Raw genomic sequence first — 18432 nt, 5'->3', positions numbered from 1 at the left:
AAGACTATCACAATGCTGGTTGCACTTACCAAGCACTCGAGCAGCAAGCAGTTCGCTCACCACTAATAGATATGTTATGCGCACAATTCTGTCTTACATTTTGCTCACTTCTATACTGTACATGTGTTTTTTCCTTGACCTGTTTGTTATTATTTGCAATACCTTTAGAATAACAATATGCGACACCGTGCCTCAAGACAGCGAGGTGGATAAATATAGCAATCTTACCTTGGAGGCTGTGAGCAGCATCATCGTACACTTCTCCAGCACAGCTCTTGCAGCCGCCATACTTGCTTTTTTCTTCTCACTTTTCAAGTCCTTAAAAAAATGAGTTGTCAGCTTAATTATTTTTCACTTGAGAACAATTTAACAATAAATACAATAACATGTAGTTAAAGATGAAGCTACTGTACAGAAACAGCTGACAATCAGCGCACCTACCTGTCCTCCTGCCAGGCCTGTTTCATTGAATATGTGCATTCTCCATAAAACAATATTTCTGCATTCCTTCTAGAGCCTTGCATTGTTCCTCAATTATTATTCCTTTAAGTATATTAAATTGGCAACAGGGTGTGACCAATCTACTAGCTGGTAGGTGGATTCCTACACATGAAGTCTGATTGGACAGTTTCAGGCAGTGTGTAGGGATATGGTAACTCCCGTTGTCAATTCATTCATCTTTCTAGGAGTAAAAGGAGAGGAACGGCACAACTCAGATTCCTAACAAAAGCTGTTCCATCATTGTTCACTAGAACAGGGCACTGGGAGGTCATTTTTAAAGGGGACTGTCAGTTTACAGCGACAGGTCAGCCAAAAAATGTTGTGCTGCTTGGCTACTGGTAACAGATATACCGGACATAAAATTCGAGATTGGAGTAATAATTGGGAGAAATGATCCCTGCCGCTCAGGACAGTGTCTGACAGGTAGCGATGAACGTATATAGACACAGCAGCCTGTTCACCACTGCACTGTTCATTAATGCACCAGATTCATAAAATATGGCCCAGATTCATTCATTGAATATTTTTAAAGGAATTCTTTTTTTTCTTGTGGTATTAGTTGCTTTTTTTATGTTAAATTTATCACAAATGATGCACAAAACTCAAACTTTCCACAAAGTAAATAATGGGCTTTCTTCTTGTCTTGGAACAGATTTACGCTAAAATGCTCAAAAAATTGTATCAAAATTAACTTGACAATAGACTCCAAAAAGGCACAAATGGTATAATGAATATGGGGGCTAATAAAATAAATAAAACCAAACAAGCCAAAGCACAAAAAAAGGTGCAAAATAAACAAAACGCATAAAGGAAATGATAAATTGGGGACCATGTGTCCGGTACACTCTTTCAGGCCTCCAAGTAGCCACACAGTACAGGGTGGGCCATAAGTATGGATACACCCTGGGTGGGCCATAAATCTGGATACACCTGATAAAATGCATGGGAGGGGCAAAACATTTGAGGCTGGGTGACGCCCATGGCGGTCATCTGCAAAGCTGCCATTTTGAATTCAACTTTACTCTTTTTTTTTTTTATAAGGGGGTATCCATACTTATGGCCCACCCTGTACAATTGGACATATTTTTAAACTGTCTAGTGTAAGTTCTCCAAGAAGCAGACAATTTTGCGAATTATACCCCAACATGCTTTTGTGCCATTTTCAATAACAAGTGTACAGACGTGTAGAGCTAAAATTCAATGCCTACATAGGGTAGAATATTAATAAATCAGATTGAATGGCTGAGACAGACTGCTGAATCCAGGCTAATGCAGACAGCCTTTACTTTTACTAATGGGAGCTCAGTAAAATTACGGTCTTCTAGAATTATTTCCAATACATACAAGTATCCAAAAGGTTATCTCCACTATGAGCACCGGTGTCCTCATGTATATGACATTAATGTCTAACGGTTATCACACTGATTGGACCCCACCGTAAAATCCTTCATCGAATTGAATTCATTTTATAGTGATTCAGAAAGACAGGTAAAGGGGGATTGCATTGAACATTTGCCGGGAAAGCTGACCAGATCATGGCATTATATGTTCTTCTATGGCTGTGAAGTGCAGGTATCATGAAACTACCATTAATTCACTGTTCTAACACGTTCTGAATTTAATAAGATAAGTTGGCACGGTTCTTCCATGTTTAATAGCTCAGAAAAAAATTACAGCACATGTTATAGCAGGTAAAGGAAAATGGTGATGCCACCGTGCAGACATGGTATGTGTTTAGCTCTGCTGGTAACTATAACAATATTTTAGTCTGAAATGCGATAGTCTCTAATGCTCCTTAGTTTCTACCCCAAGTGTAAACAGTTTACATACGTTTTGCCGATCTCCGGTAAGGTGGGCGAACTCCACCATTTCATTCCCAAACTGACTAAATATCTGAACAAACTCTTGAAAGCTGCTCACTTTCTCCAGATACTCCATGGTTGCAAGAACCTGGAAGAAACAAGTAGACTTAGTCATTTATTTTCTACTAAAACAGTACAAATCTCTACACTACGTCACCTGCCAAAACCTCCGGGCACAAAAGCTTTACAAAATAATTTTACTACGTCTATTTCTTTGGTCATAAAATGACTTGTATGCCGAGACTCGTAATAAATATTAATGTACCGTAATATGAAATTCAAATAACATTCATATCCTCAGGTACGGAAAAGCATCAGTAGGTAGGATTAATGATCTCTGTCAGTGTTACTCAACTATCATACAGCAAGGATGTAGAGGGATCAGTCACCATTCGTTCCAGTGAAGAGGACGTGTAAATACAGGAGATCTTACCATGTTAGTTACTATATTATAACGCTTGCAAGGCCTCATTCAGACATCCATGAGATCCACAGATAGAACATGTACCCACTGTACTGGGGCTGTTCACTGCTCAGGGTTTCTTTTTGCGGAAAGTGTGTCTATGGAGACATGTCCGATTTTCATCCAAGGTATGGATGAAAAGTTCCAATAAAAGTCTATGGGTCCATGAAAATCACAGATTGCATATGGATGACATCAGTATACAGTTGCTGATTAACATTGCAAATGATAGGAGAAGCTTTGTCATTTATTTATCCATCTGGTAAAATCACTAAAACGTAAAAACTGACACACAGACCAAACACTGATGAAGCTCAGATCCACTGATGACACTGGTACCATTTTTTATGATCATGAACAAAAATACATTTCTGAATTAGGCCTAATAGTTCTAAGTGAACTGAAAATTGATTGCAAATAGGATAAATCCAGTGCCCCCAAACCCAACAAACCTTTACAAAGTACAAAGAGGCTTCCAGAAGCAATGCTTTTACTATATGACAACTTTCAGGCAATAAATGAGCAGAATGATACATAGGTTTGTTGCACAAGATTCAGTAAATCTATTTTATTCACTGAAAACCCTGGAATCTGTAAACAATAAGTCCAGTGGGCGGTCCTACAAGTGATTGACCGCCATCTCTGCATGTACAGTCATAAAGGAAAGACTGTCAATCACTGAATAGGACCGCCCACTGGACTCATATATACAAACACCATGGATTTCAAGGAATAAAATACAAGGTTTTCTGAAAATGTTTCTAAAAAATGTATATCAATCTGATCAACTTCTCAGTTGTCTGCAGATCGGATACCATTTTCAACCTTATAGGCTCCCTTTAAGTACATGCTCAAATGTAGTAACATATAATATCATTGGTTAATGCTGAAATAGTGATTAATCTCTTACAACTTCCACACATTATAGCAAAGAGTATAACAATGTTTTCAGATGTCTTGGGGTCTCAAGAAATATAGTACAAACATAACTGCAGCCTCTGAATCAATAGAATCCGGTAATAAAGTAGTATCCAATCTGTAGGAACAAGGTTTCTGTGATCTGCACTCACATATCCAACAGCTTCAATCAATAGTCCAGCTGGGTAATGTCCGTGTATTAGAAGGGATATCCCTGCTTTCAGTTCTTTCGGCAAGTGAGTGGCTCTAGGCTGCCGTAAAATGGGCTACAGTAAATGAAATTACACATGAAGGTAGATATGCTGTATGCCACATAACAGATAACTGAGAATTAGAACAATCCAAGAATAAAGCTTACTCCTTATCACTGTTTGGACAAAATTAGGTTTTATGTCCACTAACTGACCGGCAGCACTAAAAATGGCAACCTGTCCACTGATCAGCGGTCATTTAGCGCCTGTTTACACCGGCCGACCGCTTTTATGATGCACATTGAGCAATCTGTAATAGATCGTTCATTGCATGTAGGCTGCCATTGTTTTCGGCAGCACAAGTCCTGTTTATATGTGCTGTCGAAAACCATGATTTTTTGTGTAGCAGAAAAGACAAATTTCACCTGATGATCGTTTTATTTCTTCAACAGGTGGTTGGCAACCTGTTTAGACTATGCAATCCAAGGAATGGTCATTCTCGATAATTGGTCAGGGTAAATGTACCTTTAGAAGAAGAAAAGCTGCTTTCTTCCAAAAACAGCACCTGAACTGTTGAAGGAGGGGAATCATCCTATCCGGACCTTCCGCTATCTACTGTATCAGTGACTGGTTATCTCTCTCTGTAGGACTCGGCATTGGTTGATTTAGTCTCTTTTTTCCTATGATAGCAGTGTTTTATAATACTGAACCTACTACTAGGTTTCCCTATCTTATTACTGGTGCTCTATTGTCAGATTTCCAAAGTGGATCTTGCAAAGGAACATTTTTTTTTTTTTTTTATAACATCAGTTGAATAGTCATGTACCAAGTGTAATGGCGAATCTCAATTATTCAGAATACAGCATTATAAAAGCTGAAATTTTACTCTAAAAACTGGAGTAATGTCTTTTAAAAAGCTCTAATATTCCTTGTAACAAAAGCATCAAAATGTAAAATGCCTAACATGGAAGCCATATCACAAATGTGAAAAGATAATTGCATGCGATGCTTGTTTACTCAGAAAGAATATATTCTGATGTCATCGATAACGCTGCACAAACACATCTTTCTTCTGCAAATGGATTGTGCCCATTAAAAGAAACTTAAGTACCTTGTTTCGGGAAGTGATAATTTGTTTAACGACGATCCTGTCTGCCAACACTAGCACCTTAGTAACTGAAGAAAGCAGAAGTCTAGCAGCTTTTACCACTCCGGTCTTATCAGTAAAAATGGTTACTCCTCCATCAGGGTCAGGATGTTCCCCAATGTTCATATCTGTCAATTGTGCTATAGTTTCCCCTGAAAAAAGAGAAAAGAACCTTATGATTTCAATTTTCATTAGATCGGATGCATAGTGCAGAATAAAACTATAGGCATATAAATGTCTAAAGACTTATTGTGTTGTTTATTAGATGTATTTACTTATTACATACAGTGTGGTTTGTGTTCACTATTGCTGTAAGAGTTAATAAACAAATAAGCTGTCCGAGTTGGGAAAGAGTGTGCTCCCCCACTATTAGAGGTATATGGCATATAGTATATCCTAAAAGTGAGTACACCCATCCCATTTTTGTAAATATTGTATCTATTCATAGCACAAAACTGAAGATATGACATTTTGATACAATGTAGTCAGTGTACAGTTTGTATAACAGTGTAAATTTGGTGCCCTCTAAATAACTCAACACAGCCATTAATGTCTAACCACTATCAACAAAAGTGAGTTCATTGATAAGTGAAAATGGCCAAATTGTGCCCAGTTAGCCATTTTATCTCCCGATGTCATGTGAATCGGTGTTACAAGGTCTCAGGTGTGGATGAGGAGCAGTTGTGGTAAATTCGGTGTTATCGCTCACACACCCTGTCATACTGGAAGTTCAGCATGACATCCCATGGCCAACAATTCTCTAAAGATCTGAAAAAAAGAATTGTTTCTCTACATAACAATGGACTAGGCTATAAGAAGATTGGCAACACCCTGTAACTAAACTGCAGCATGGTGGCCAAGAATATGCAGCAGTTTAACAAGACAGGCTTCACACAGAATAGGCCTCGCCATGGTCTATTAAAGGTGCTGAGTGCACGTGTTCAGTGTCATTTCCAGAGGTTGTCTTTTCAAAGTAGACTTATGACTACTGCCAGCGTTGCTGCAGAGGTTAAAGGGGTGGAGGTGGGTCAGCATGTCAATGCTCAGACCATACACCGCACACTGCATCAAATTGGTCTGCATGGCTGTCATAACAGAAGGAACTCTCTTCTAAGGGTAAGTTCACACAGTGCGTTTTTCGCGGCGTTTTTGCGCAGTTTTCGGGTGCGTTTTTGCTCAGAAAACTGCATGACTTTGCTTCCCCAGCAAAGTCTATGAGTTTTCATTTTTGCTGTCTGCACACAGCGTTTTTTTTCAGCTGCGTTTTTGTGGTGCCACAAAAACGCAGCATGTCAATTATTCCCGCGTTTTTCACTGCGCTTTTCATCCATTGAGTGCAATGGGATGTTGAAAGACGCAATGAGAAACGCAAATTGCAAATATAGCTACGTTTTGCTGCGTTTCTAAGACCAAAAACGCAGCTATAAACGCAGGAGGTGGGTAGTAAAGTGACGTGTACAGGAAGAGGATTCCTTCTGTCAGTAAACACAGAAGCGTGAATCCTCCCGGTACCGTCACCGCCGCTTCCACCTCCGGTCCTGTGCATGTATGCTGCCATGCGGCGCCATGTCTGGGCGGGAGGTGGAAGCGGCAATCAAAAGTGAACAGTAGAAAAAAAAAAAAAAAGTTATACTCACCTGTCTGCAGGGTCCCGGTGCCATGCCCGCTCCCAGATTCTGTCACGGTATCGCCGCTCCGGCAGTGTGCAGTCTTCCCGGGTACGTATGCCTGCAGGATGCAGGACCTGGCGATGGATCACCTGATGCAGTCACCTGACGCATCAGCTGATCGTAAGTCTCGGGCTGACGCCAGCGGCCGGCCGGCTTCACCTATCAGCGGATGCGTCAGGAGACTTCATCCCTGATTACCGGCAGCTCCTGCAGCGATCGGACGGGATCAGGCTGCGCTGCAGGAGCTGCCGGTAATCAGCACATAAGTGAGTATTTTTTTTTTTTTTTTTGCACTGATGCATCAGCTGATTGTATAACCGGCTTTTATACAATCAGCTGCTGTGTGATGTGCTTCAGCCCCTAGAACCTGACATTTGATCGCTCTGCCTTCCAGCAAACCGATCAGATGATATTGGATCCGGATTGGACGGCGCGGGACCCTTGACCCAGGATTACTGCGGAGGGGGCTTCTTTATTTCAATAAAGATGGAGTCACTAATTGTGTTGTGTTTTATTTCTAATAAAAATATTTTTCTGTGTGTTGTGTTTTTTTTTTATCTTTACTAGAAATTCATGGTGGCCATGTCTAATATTGGCGTGACACCATCAATTTCGGGCTTAGGGCCAGCTATACAGCTAGCCCTAACCCCATTATTACCCAGCGAGCCACCCGGCATAAGGGCAGCTGGAAGAGTTGGATACAGCGCCAGAAGATGGCGCTTCTATGAAAGCGCCATTTTCTGGGGTGGCTGCGGGACTGCAATTCACAGCGGGGGTGCCCAGAAAGCATGGGCACCCTGCACTGTGGATTCCAATCCCCAGCTGCCTAGTTGTACCCGGCTGGACACAAAAATTAGGCGAAGCTCACGTCATTTTTTTTTTTTTTAATTATTTCATGAAATTCATGAAATAATTAAAAAAAAAAGGACTTGTCTATATTTTTGGTTCCCAGCCGGGTACAAATAGGCAGCTGGGGGTTGGGGGCAGCCCGTACCTGCCTGCTGTACCCGGCTAGCATACAAAAATATGGCGAAGCCCACGTCATTTTCTTTTTGGGGGGGGGGCAAAGAAATCCTGCATACAGTCCTGGAAGGAGGATGCTGAGCCTTGTAGTTCGACAGCTGCTGTCTGCTCTCCTGCATACACTATTGGATGGAGGATGCTGAGACTTGTAGTTCGACAGCTGCTGTCTGCTCTCCTGCATACACTATTGGATGGAGGAGGCTAAGCCTTGTAGGTCTGCTCCCCCTGACTCTCCCTCCAACATACAGTCCTGGATGGAGCATGCTGAGCCTTGTAGTTCTGCAGCTGCTGTCTGCTCTCCTGCATGCACTATTGGATGGAGTATGCTGAGCCTTGTAGTTCTGCAGCTGTCTGCTCGCCTGCATACATTAGTGGAGAATGAAGAACATATTGAAGAAGGAAATGACATCAGACCTTTTTTTTATTGTTCACTGATAAAAAATGCATAAAGACGCAGTGAGCAAAAACGCAGCAAAACGCAGCAAAAAACGCACCAAATCGCGGCAAAACACGCGCGTTTTTTGCCGCGTTTTTTTGACGCGGGTGCGTTTTTGTGCGGTTTTTGCCGCAAAAGACGCACAAAAACGCAGCGTCAAAAAAACGCAGTGTGTGAACCTAGCCTAAGGGTAAGTTCACACAGTGCGTTTTTTGCGGCGTTTTTGCGCAGTTTTCGGGTGCGTTTTTGCTCAGAAAACTACATGACTTTGCTTCCCCAGCAAAGTCTATGAGTTTTCATTTTTGCTGTCTGCACACAGCGTTTTTTTTCAGCTGCGTTTTTGTGGTGCCACAAAAACGCAGCATGTCAATTATTCCCGCGTTTTTCACTGCACTTTTCATCCATTGAGTGCAATGGGATGTTGAAAGACGCAATGAGAAACGCAAATAGCCGCGTTTTGGTGCGTTTCTAAGACCAAAAACGCAGCTATAAACGCAGGAGGTGGGTAGTAAAGTGACATGTACAGGAAGAGGATTCCTTCTGTCAGTAAATACAGAAGCGTGAATCCTCCCGGTACCATCACCGCCGCTTCCACCTCCAGTCCTGTGCATGTATGCTGCCGTGCGGCGCCATGTCTGGGCGGGAGGTGAAAGCGGCTGCGAAAACAAAAGTTAACAGTAGAAAAAAAAAAAAAAAAAGTTATACTCACCTGTCTGCAGGGTCCCGGTGCCATGCCCGCTCCCATCTCCTCTCACGGTATCGCCGCTGCGGCTGTGTGCAGACGGCTGGGACACCTCCGATGGATGCAGGACCTGGCGATGGATCACCTGATGCAGTCACCTGACGCATCAGGTGATCGTAAGTATCACGGTGACACGGGCGCCCGGCCGGTTTAAGCTATCAGCGGATGCGTCAGGAGATTCCCGCCCCATCGCTCCAGGAGCTGCTGGTAATCAGCACATAAGTGAGAATTTTTTTTATTTTTTTTTCGCACTGATGCATCAGCTGATTGTATAAACGGCTTTTATACAATCAGCTGATGTGTGATGTGATTCACATCCTTGATCCTGACACATCATCTGTTCACTTTGCCTTCCAGCAAACCGATCAGATGATATTGGATCCGGATTGGACGGCGCGGGACCCTTGACCCAGGATTACTGCGGAGGGGGTTTCTTTATTTCAATAAAGATGGAGTCACTAATTGTGTTGTGTTTTATTTGTAATAAAAATAGAGCCACCCGGCATCAGGGCAGCTGGAAGAGTTGGATACAGCGCCAGAAGATGGCGCTTCTATGAAAGCGCCATTTTCTGGGGTGGCTGCGGGACTGCAATTCACAGCGGGGGTGCCCAGAAAGCATGGGCACCCTGCACTGTGGATTCCAATCCCCAGCTGCCTAGTTGTACCCGGCTGGACTCAAAAATTGGCAAAGCTCACGTGATTTTTTTTTTTTTAAATTATTTCATGAAATTCATGAAATAATTAAAAAAAAAAAAAAAGGGCTTCCCTATATTTTTGGTTCCCAGCCGGGTACAAATAGGCAGCTGGGGGTTGGGGGCAGCCCATACCTGCCTGCTGTACCCGGCTAGCATACAAAAATATGGCGAAGCCCACGTCATTTTTTTTGTTTGGGGGGGGGCAAAGAAATCCTGCATACAGTCCTGGAAGGAGGATGCTGAGCCTTGTAGTTCGACAGCTGCTGTCTGCTCTCCTGCATACACTATTGGATGGAGGATGCTGAGCCTTGTAGGTCTGCTCCCCTTGACTCTCCCTCAAGCATACAGTCCTGGATGGAGCATGCTGAGCCTTGTAGTTCTGCAGCTGCTGTCTGCTCTCCTGCATACACTATTGGAAGGAGTATGCTGAGCCTTGTAGTTCTGCAGCTGTTTGCTCTTCTGCATACACTAGTGGAGAATGAAGAACACATTGAAAAAGGAAATGACATCAGACCTTTTTTTTTGTTCACTGATAAAAAACACAAAGACGCAGTGAGCCAAAACGCAGTAAAACGCAGCAAAAAAACGCACCAAATCGCGGCAAAACGCGTGCGTTTTTGGCCACTTTTTTTTTACGCGGGTGCGTTTTTTGCCGCAAAAAAACGCAGTGTGTGAACCTAGCCTAAAGATGATGTACAAGAAAGCCCGCAAACAGTTTTCTGCAGACAAGCAGACTAAGGACATGGATTACTGGAACCATGTCCTGTGGTCTGATGACACCAAGGTAAACCTATTTAGTTCAGACAGTAAGAAGTGTGTGTGGGCAGGAGTAGAAATATAAGTGTCACAATGAAGAGATGAAAGGTCGCACTCCAAAGGTCGAATAAAATATTTTTCTTTTTATTCCACGATCACATCAGGGGTACAGGTAGTGAGGGAGGATGAGGGTGTGCCACGTCGGACGACGGCAGCCGTTTCGCAAGTAACCTTGCTTCTACGGGTCTGGACCCGTAGAAGCAAGGTTACTTGCGAAACGGCTGCCGTCGTCCGACGTGGCACACCCTCATCCTCCCTCACTACCTGTACCCCTGATGTGATCGTGGAATAAAAAGAAAAATATTTTATTCGACCTTTGGAGTGCGACCTTTCATCTCTTCATTGTGGATCTTATATCGCCTTTGCTTTGGGACACGCACCCAGGTCTCCACCTGCCTGAAAGCACAGCTTTGTCAGCCATACAGGGATCGGCGGTGCCCGGTATCCTCCACTCAGCTTTAAGAAATATAAGTGTGCCTTGCCTAAAGTCAAGCATGGTGGTGGGAGTGATAAGGTTTGGGGCTGCATGAGTGCTGTCAGCTCTGTGGAACTACAGTTCACTGAGGGAGCCATGAATGCCAACATGTACTGTGACATACTGAAGCAGAATTTGGTCTCCACCCTTCAGAAATTGGGCAGCTGGGCAGTATTCCAACTTAATAATGACCCCAAGCACACCTCCAAGATGACCACTGGCTTACTAAAGAAACTGAGGGTAAAAAGTGCTTAACTTGAACTCTACTGACCTTTTGGGCACAATTTGGCCATTTTAACTTAAGGCTGTACTCATTTTTGTTGCTGTTTACACATTAATGGCTGTGTTCCATTATTTAGAAGGCACATCATATTATACAAGCTGTATACGGACTACTTTACATTGTATCAAAGTGCTATATCTTCAGTGTGGTCCCATGAAAAGATATAATAAAATATTTGCAAAAATGTTGAGGGGTGTACTCACTTTTGCAATATACTGTATCTACAGGATATTCCACAATAGTCGCAATGGGAATACCCCAAGTATGTGCAGCACCATGTTAAAAAGCAAAGTAAATTATGCAAAACAAATGACCCATTTCAGCGACAACATCTTATCTATACATACTCTGAGTTGTATTTATATGGGATCTTTGATAAGGAATATTTCTTTCACGATTATTTCTTTTTCATATTCCTATCCTGGCGGCTATTTTTCTTGTAATAACATTGTGTTTCCCGTTTCCGCAGAGTAAAGTGAAAGCATCTCTCTAGGAAGCTTCAGCCTATTAGTTTCCAGCAGAGCTGTGTGTATTAGACACTTCTTTTTAACTCACACACAGCAGCGTGAAAAAATGCAGTTAGACATCCCTGAACTGTCAGAGCGTGCACACATTTCCTTGGGTAGGAGTTTATGCCATAAAAAGGCAATACATACATTCACATTTACCAAACTTGTATTATACAACTTTTATTTTATATGTTGCAATTATTTATTGTTATGATATTTTATCAAAATATTCACCATTTTCATGACTATTGACCTAAAATACGTCCCCAGGAATAACCTGTGCCCCTTCATAGGAAAGATTTAAGAGGTTGGGGGCTTCATCTATCCAGTCATTGACACATCTTCAGTCAAGGTCATCCTCCCCTGACGAAAACTGGATGAGTAGCAGCTAGGTCGTGCTCAGGCAGAGTAAAGGCTACTTTACATGCTGCGACATCGCTAGTGATCTCATTAGCAATGTGAAATTCTAGAGCGCAAGTGCGATCTTTCGAGATCGTACATAGGTCATTTTACGCATGTGCGATCTCGACAGGTCGCACTTGCGATCTAGAATTTCACATCGCTAATGAGATCGCTAGCGATGTCGCAGCATGTAAAGTAGCCTTAAGTGACTACGGAAGTCCAATCAATTGGAGCAAGTACATAGAATTCATTCAATTATCACAGTTACCTGTGCATTAAAGCGCTTTCATACACTTTCATAGTGTTATCATATAACATTTTTTCTGACAAGTGTTTCAGAAAGTAGCAGTAAAAATCCACCATGAAGGAGTCAGGAGAATAAATCTAGAGCTACACGGGATTGTTTGTAGTACAACTTATTTCCTCCAGAGTAGTCAAAGCCATGGGGGGCATTTCAAACTACAAAATCACTCATACACCTAAGGCCATTTTTACTAGGTAACTTTATCCCGTAGGGAAATTACAGTAATAGCAAATGTACTTTTTTTATGTTTTACGACTCTAATGGAAAAAATAACACTAATTATTATTGTGTCACCATATTCTGAGAGCGGACAGTTTCAATTTGACCCAGAACTACCGTGTTTCCCCAAAAATAAGACCTAGCAGGAGTTTTCAGGGAGGCTTAAATATCCCCCGAAAATAAGACCTAGCCGCTGTCAATAATGAAATGTCCGTGCAGAAGTAAAACAGTTAAAGACACTGCAGGACACTTCATTATAGACAGCGCACAACCCCTAAAGAAAGAAGATAGAAGACCCCATACTCACCAGATGCCGACCGGGAGCAGGGGAGCACATTAAGATCCTGCGGCAGAACACACATCCGGCGATATCGCTTGCTTCTTGGTGTGCGTAAGGATCTGCAACGCTGTGCACTGTGCAGTGAGCTTCCAGGACCTGTCGGAGGATCACATGGCTAGAAGCACTTGGCATCTCCAAATGTTGTGAGTGTGTGCACGCGATTGTACCGGTATGTGCGATTTTGTGAGTGTGTGAGAGTGTATGTAATCTGATGTATGAGTGTATGCTGTCCGTGTGAGTGTGTGTTCTGATATGTGACTGTGTCGGCCAGACACAGGGGAGCACAGCTGCTGGGAGATCACAGGGAGGCATGATGTGGAATGTGGTTGGTGTGTGTGTGTGTGTGTGTGTGTGTGTGTAAGATCTGATGTATGCGAGTGTCAGCCAGGTGTAGGGGAGCACAGCTACTGGGAGATCACAGGGAGAAATGATATGGAATGTGGTGTGTGTGTGTGTGTGTGTGTGTGAGATCTGATGTATGCAAGTGTCAACCAGATGTAGGGGAGCACAGCTGCTGGGAGATCACAGGGAGGAATGATGTGGAATCTGTCTGATGTGTGTGTCTATATGAGTATGAGTGTGTGTGAGTGTGATGTGATCTATGCGAGTGGCTGCCAGATGCAGGGGAGGCGTGCAGCACACCTGCTGGGAGATCACAGGGAGATCTGGGAGCCATACAGACGCCCAGGGCTGGTAAGTATGATGACCCTGGGAAGGGGGGGGGGGAGGGGATGTCTGCTTTTTGTGGGGAGTAAACTTACCCCCAACCATGTCTCCTCAAGAATAAGATACCCCCTGAAAATAAGACCTATTGCTTTTTTCAGGGCAAAAAAAAAAAAATATATAAGACAGTGTCTTATTTTCGGGGTAACAGGGTATGTGATGGCTTGTTTTTAGGGGTTGACTTGACAGTGTTAGGAATACCATTTTGTTGTAGATATATCTAATGCTTTCCATTCTATTCCATTTTGTGTGGCAGTATAACAGAAAAAAATAACATTTTTGGCTGAAAGGTCATTGGAAAAATCCCAATACCAATTGGCTTTATTTTTATTTTTTAGAAATAAAACCCTTACATTTGTAGTAGCAAACATTTAATAGGCTGATTTCTGGTATACTACACTGACTCTCCTCATACTTAACAGAGGGAACTTTCAGCGTCTCCCACTCCCACACCACTTCCTCATCTCGCCCCCTATCTGACAGTGTCCCGCAAAGTTCAGTTCTTGCACCACTGCTGTTCTCCATCTACACCTTCGGCCTGGGACCGCTCATAGAGTCCCACGGCTTTCAGTATCATCTCTACGCTGATGATACGCAGATCTACCTCTCTAGACCTGACATCACCTCCTTACTAACCAGAATCCCACAATGTCTGTCTGATATTTCATCCTTTTTCTCTGCTTGATTCCTAAAACTGAACATGGACAAAACAGAATTCATTATTTTTCCTCCTCCTCACTCAATCCCCCCCACCTGACCAATCCATGAATGTGAATGACTGCTCACTTTCCCCAGACCCAGGTGCTCGGTGTCTGGGAGTAACTCTAGACTCTGCTCTGTCCTTCAAACCACACATCCAAGCCCCATTCACCTCCTGCCGCTGCCAACTCAAATATTTCCCGGATTTGTACATTCCTTTCCCAAGAAGCTGTAAAAATCCTAGTGCATGCCATTATCATCTCCCACCTGGACTATTGCAACCTCCTGCTCTGTGGCCTCCCTTTTAACAGTCTTGCACCCCTACAATCTATTGTAATACAATCTATTAGTCCGACTAATCCACCTGTCCCCCGCCACTCCCCGACCTCTCCTCTCCTCTCCGCCAATCCCTTCACTGGCTTCCCATTGCCCAAAGACTCCAGTTCAAAACCCTAACCATGACATACAAAGCCATCCACAACCTGTCTCCTCCTTACATCTGTGACCTAGTCTCTCGGTATCTACCTGCACATAACCTTCGATCCTCACAAGATTTCCTTCTCTACTCCCCTCTCATCTCCTCTTCCCACCACTGCATCCAAGATTTCTCCCGTGCATCCCCCATACTCTGGAATGCTCCATCCCAGCATATCAGACTCTCGCCTATTTAGACAAGCTTCAAAAAGGAACCTAAAAGAAACACCATTTTCGACAAGCATACAACCTGCCGTAACCCTCACTCCGCTATAGCACCGCACGACAATCTCTACCCTCACCTACTGTATCCTCACCCATCCCTCGTGGGCAGGGTCCTCTCTCCTCCTATACCAGTCTGTGCCTTGTTATGATTATTGTACTTGTCCGTACTATGTATACCCCTTTTCACATGTAATACGCCATGGAATAAATGGCGCTATAATAATAAATAATCATAAAAATAATACTTAAGTATTAGATCTAGACAGTTTAACACTTGCCCAAAGCCTATAAGAACCCTACTGAAAGCTATAGCAGGTAGTAGTAGGCCACCATAGCTGGTAGATCCCCATTTTTTGCTCGTTGGTCTTCCCCTTTGCAGCACACATCGGCATGTTTGACGGCGGGACACCAATGTGCGCCGGTTCTGAGTGTGCAGGGAGCCGTCGTTACACAGGTCACTGGTGGCTGAAGGCTAGTCGCTGTGGAGATCTGCCTGATTGACAGCTCAACAGCGACCATGTAGCGACGTTCCAGCGATCCCTGCCAGGTCGGATCGCTGGTGGGATCGCTGGTATGTCGCTATGTGTAACGGGACCCTCAGGCACACCTGTGCAATAATCATGATGTCTAATCAGCATCTTAATATGCCAAACATGTGAGGTGGATGGATTATGTCTGCAAGGGAGAAGTGCTCACTAACACAGATTTAGACAAATTTGTGAACAATATTTGAGAGAAAAGGCCTTTTGTGTACATAGAAAAAAGTCTTAGATCTTACAGTTCATCTCATGAAAAATGGGAGCAAAAACAAAAGTGCTGTATTTCTATTTTTGTTCAGTGCAGTAATAACAGTTTATTGCGGCCTTTGGAACGGTCTGACAATGGGGCCCTCAGATCAGAAAAAGCTGTGTATTCTTGAACTAATGTGTGTAGTGGCCTCTGAATCTTTCTCTGCCTGCATCTGTCACTGTGGCAGAATGAAGGACACCTGGATTTAAAACATGTTACATCCTTTTTTTTCTCAGGGAACATAAGCTAAAGCCCCCTCTCCCTATGGATGTAGGGGGAATTGTCCAGTCATAGTAAATTTAGATCATGCGTTATTATATGTGGAGCGACACAAAAGAGATTGCGTTCTTGTTCTACATAGAAACCTGTAATGAGTGGGTGTACGGAGAAGCAGTGGAGCCAGCTGCCTAGTGAGGTTGAGTGGCATTGCGATACCTGTGCTTACTAAAGGTTAGCTTGTGGAGCATGTAGAACTGACAAACATACAAAACACATCGCGTCACAAATCCCTGCTCGTCATCTTGTCACAAAGAAAATGAGCCAAAACAATGTAATCCACAAAATATGACCAGTCCTGGCAAGAAGCCTGGAAACACAACCCACCCTGAGGCCACTGAAGCACGGGGAGGCTTTGAAATAGCCCAGAAGCGGAAAAAGGGATTGTTATTGAATGAAATCCTGACTGACAGTCTGCTTGCCGTTGATGAGAGAAAGTGAACATGAGCCAAAGAAATCAGCAGACCTCTAAGTTATGTGGGGAATGCTGCAGTCCGATTCCAGGGCTTTTCTAATGCACAAGAAATTTGGGTTAATCGTCCACCATCACAGTTCTGCAAGCAACACTTCAGCTGAGGGACCACAGGGGAACAAGGAAATTACTAAGGCTAGAAAATGTTATGCTGAACCTGAGCACATGTTCAGAGGAAGAAATGGGCAGATTCCTTGTATAATATGCTAACATCCAGATGGTGGGAATCATAAAATAAGAAATATGTAGCCTGGTAAACCTTGTCAATAGGACTTGGGCAAATAGAGCACTTAACCCTCATTAGGGCCCCAATCATAGTCAAATTCTGCTAAGGCTAGTTTCACACTTGCGTTGAACGGCATCCGTTGCATTGCGTTGTGTGACGGATGCAACGGATGCGTTGCATATAATGGCACAACGGATCGTATAAAACAATGGAAAGCTTTTTTTTTTTCTTTTTTACAATTACCGGCAGAAGACTATTGTGAACGATCAGCTGATCACCCGGCGGCGGGTGCTCAGCTCATCGCTCTCAATAGCCGGCGGCCGGGCGCTCAGCTGAGAGCTCTCACATGCCAGCTGCCGGGCGATCAGCTGAGAGCTCTCACATGCCGGCGGCCGGGCACTCAGCTGAGCGCTCTCACATGCCGGCGGCCGGGCGCTCAGCTGAGCGCTCTCACATGCCGGCGGCCGGGCGCTCAGCTGAGCGCTCTCACATGCCGGCGGCCGGGCGCTCAGCTGAGCGCTCTCACATGCCGGCGGCCGGGCGATTAGCTGAGCGCTCTCACATGCCGGCGGCCGGGCGCTCAGCTGAGAGCTCTCACATGCCGGCGGCCGGGCGCTCAGCTGAGCGCTCTCACATGCCGGCGGCCGGGCGCTCAGCTGAGAGCTCTCACATGTTGGCGGCCGGGCGCTCAGCTGAGAGCTCTCCCATGCCGGCGGCCGGGCGCTCAGCTGAGAGCTCTCACATGCCGGCGGCCGGGCGCTCAGCTGAGAGCTCTCACATGCCGGCGGCCGGGCGCTCAGCTGAGCGCTCTCACATGCCGGCAGCCGGGCGCTCAGCTGAGCGCTCTCACATGCCGGCGGCCGGGCGATCAGCTGATCGCTCTAACATGCCGGCGGCCGGGTGATCAGCTAAGCGCTCTCACATGCCGGCGGCTGGGCGCTCAGCTATGCTCTCTCACATGCCGGCGACCGGGCGCTCAGCTGAGAGCTCTCACATGCCGGCGGCCGGGCGCTCAGCTGAGCGCTCTCACATGCCGGCGGCCGGGCGATAAGCTGAGCGCTCTCAAATGCCAGCGGCCGGGCGCTCAGCTGAATGTTCGGCCACCGAGACAAAATAAAGTTTCTGTGATTAAAGAAAAAAGATGAGCATGCGCAGTGAAAAATAGAGGATTCCTCTGCTCAAAAAAGTTACATGCTGCGTTCCTTCCGCCCGGTGGACGCAACGCAGCGTCGGCCAGCGGAAGCAACGCAGGTACTTTTGGCACAATCCGTCATCCATACAAGTTTATGGGAAACAGCAGAATCCGTTAACAGATTCCGCTGTTTTCCAAAGGGGCGGATTGTGATGGAAGGAAATTAACGCAAGTGTGAAAGTACCCTAATTAGGAACTAAGCAGAGCTCTTATTTGGGCAGTACATGGCGCTCTTATTTACAGAAGACTATTGTGAACGATCAGCTGATCACCCGGCGGCGGGTGCTCAGCTCATCGCTCTCAATAGCCGGCGGCCGGGAGCTCAGCTGAGAGCTCTCACATGCCGGCGGCCGGGCGCTC

General features: G+C 44.6%; 1 protein-coding gene across 1 annotated transcript in view; it reads right to left on the bottom strand.

Annotated features, from left to right (window-relative positions):
• The window catches only part of CTNNAL1 (catenin alpha like 1), a 321643-nt gene that overhangs the window by 116437 nt on the left and 186774 nt on the right, over nucleotides 1-18432 (bottom strand). Inside the window, exons 3-5 of the mRNA XM_075314887.1 lie at nucleotides 5047-5234; nucleotides 2332-2451; nucleotides 229-318 (exon numbers count right to left, since the gene is read on the bottom strand). Of these exons, the coding sequence (XP_075171002.1) occupies nucleotides 229-318; nucleotides 2332-2451; nucleotides 5047-5234 (398 nt within the window). The remainder of the gene's footprint in view (nucleotides 1-228; nucleotides 319-2331; nucleotides 2452-5046; nucleotides 5235-18432) is intronic.

The sequence above is a fragment of the Anomaloglossus baeobatrachus genome, chromosome 6 (genome assembly GCF_048569485.1).
Source record: "Anomaloglossus baeobatrachus isolate aAnoBae1 chromosome 6, aAnoBae1.hap1, whole genome shotgun sequence".
NCBI classification, from domain to species: domain Eukaryota; kingdom Metazoa; phylum Chordata; class Amphibia; order Anura; family Aromobatidae; genus Anomaloglossus; species Anomaloglossus baeobatrachus.
This window is presented reverse-complemented; position numbering and strand designations above follow the sequence as displayed.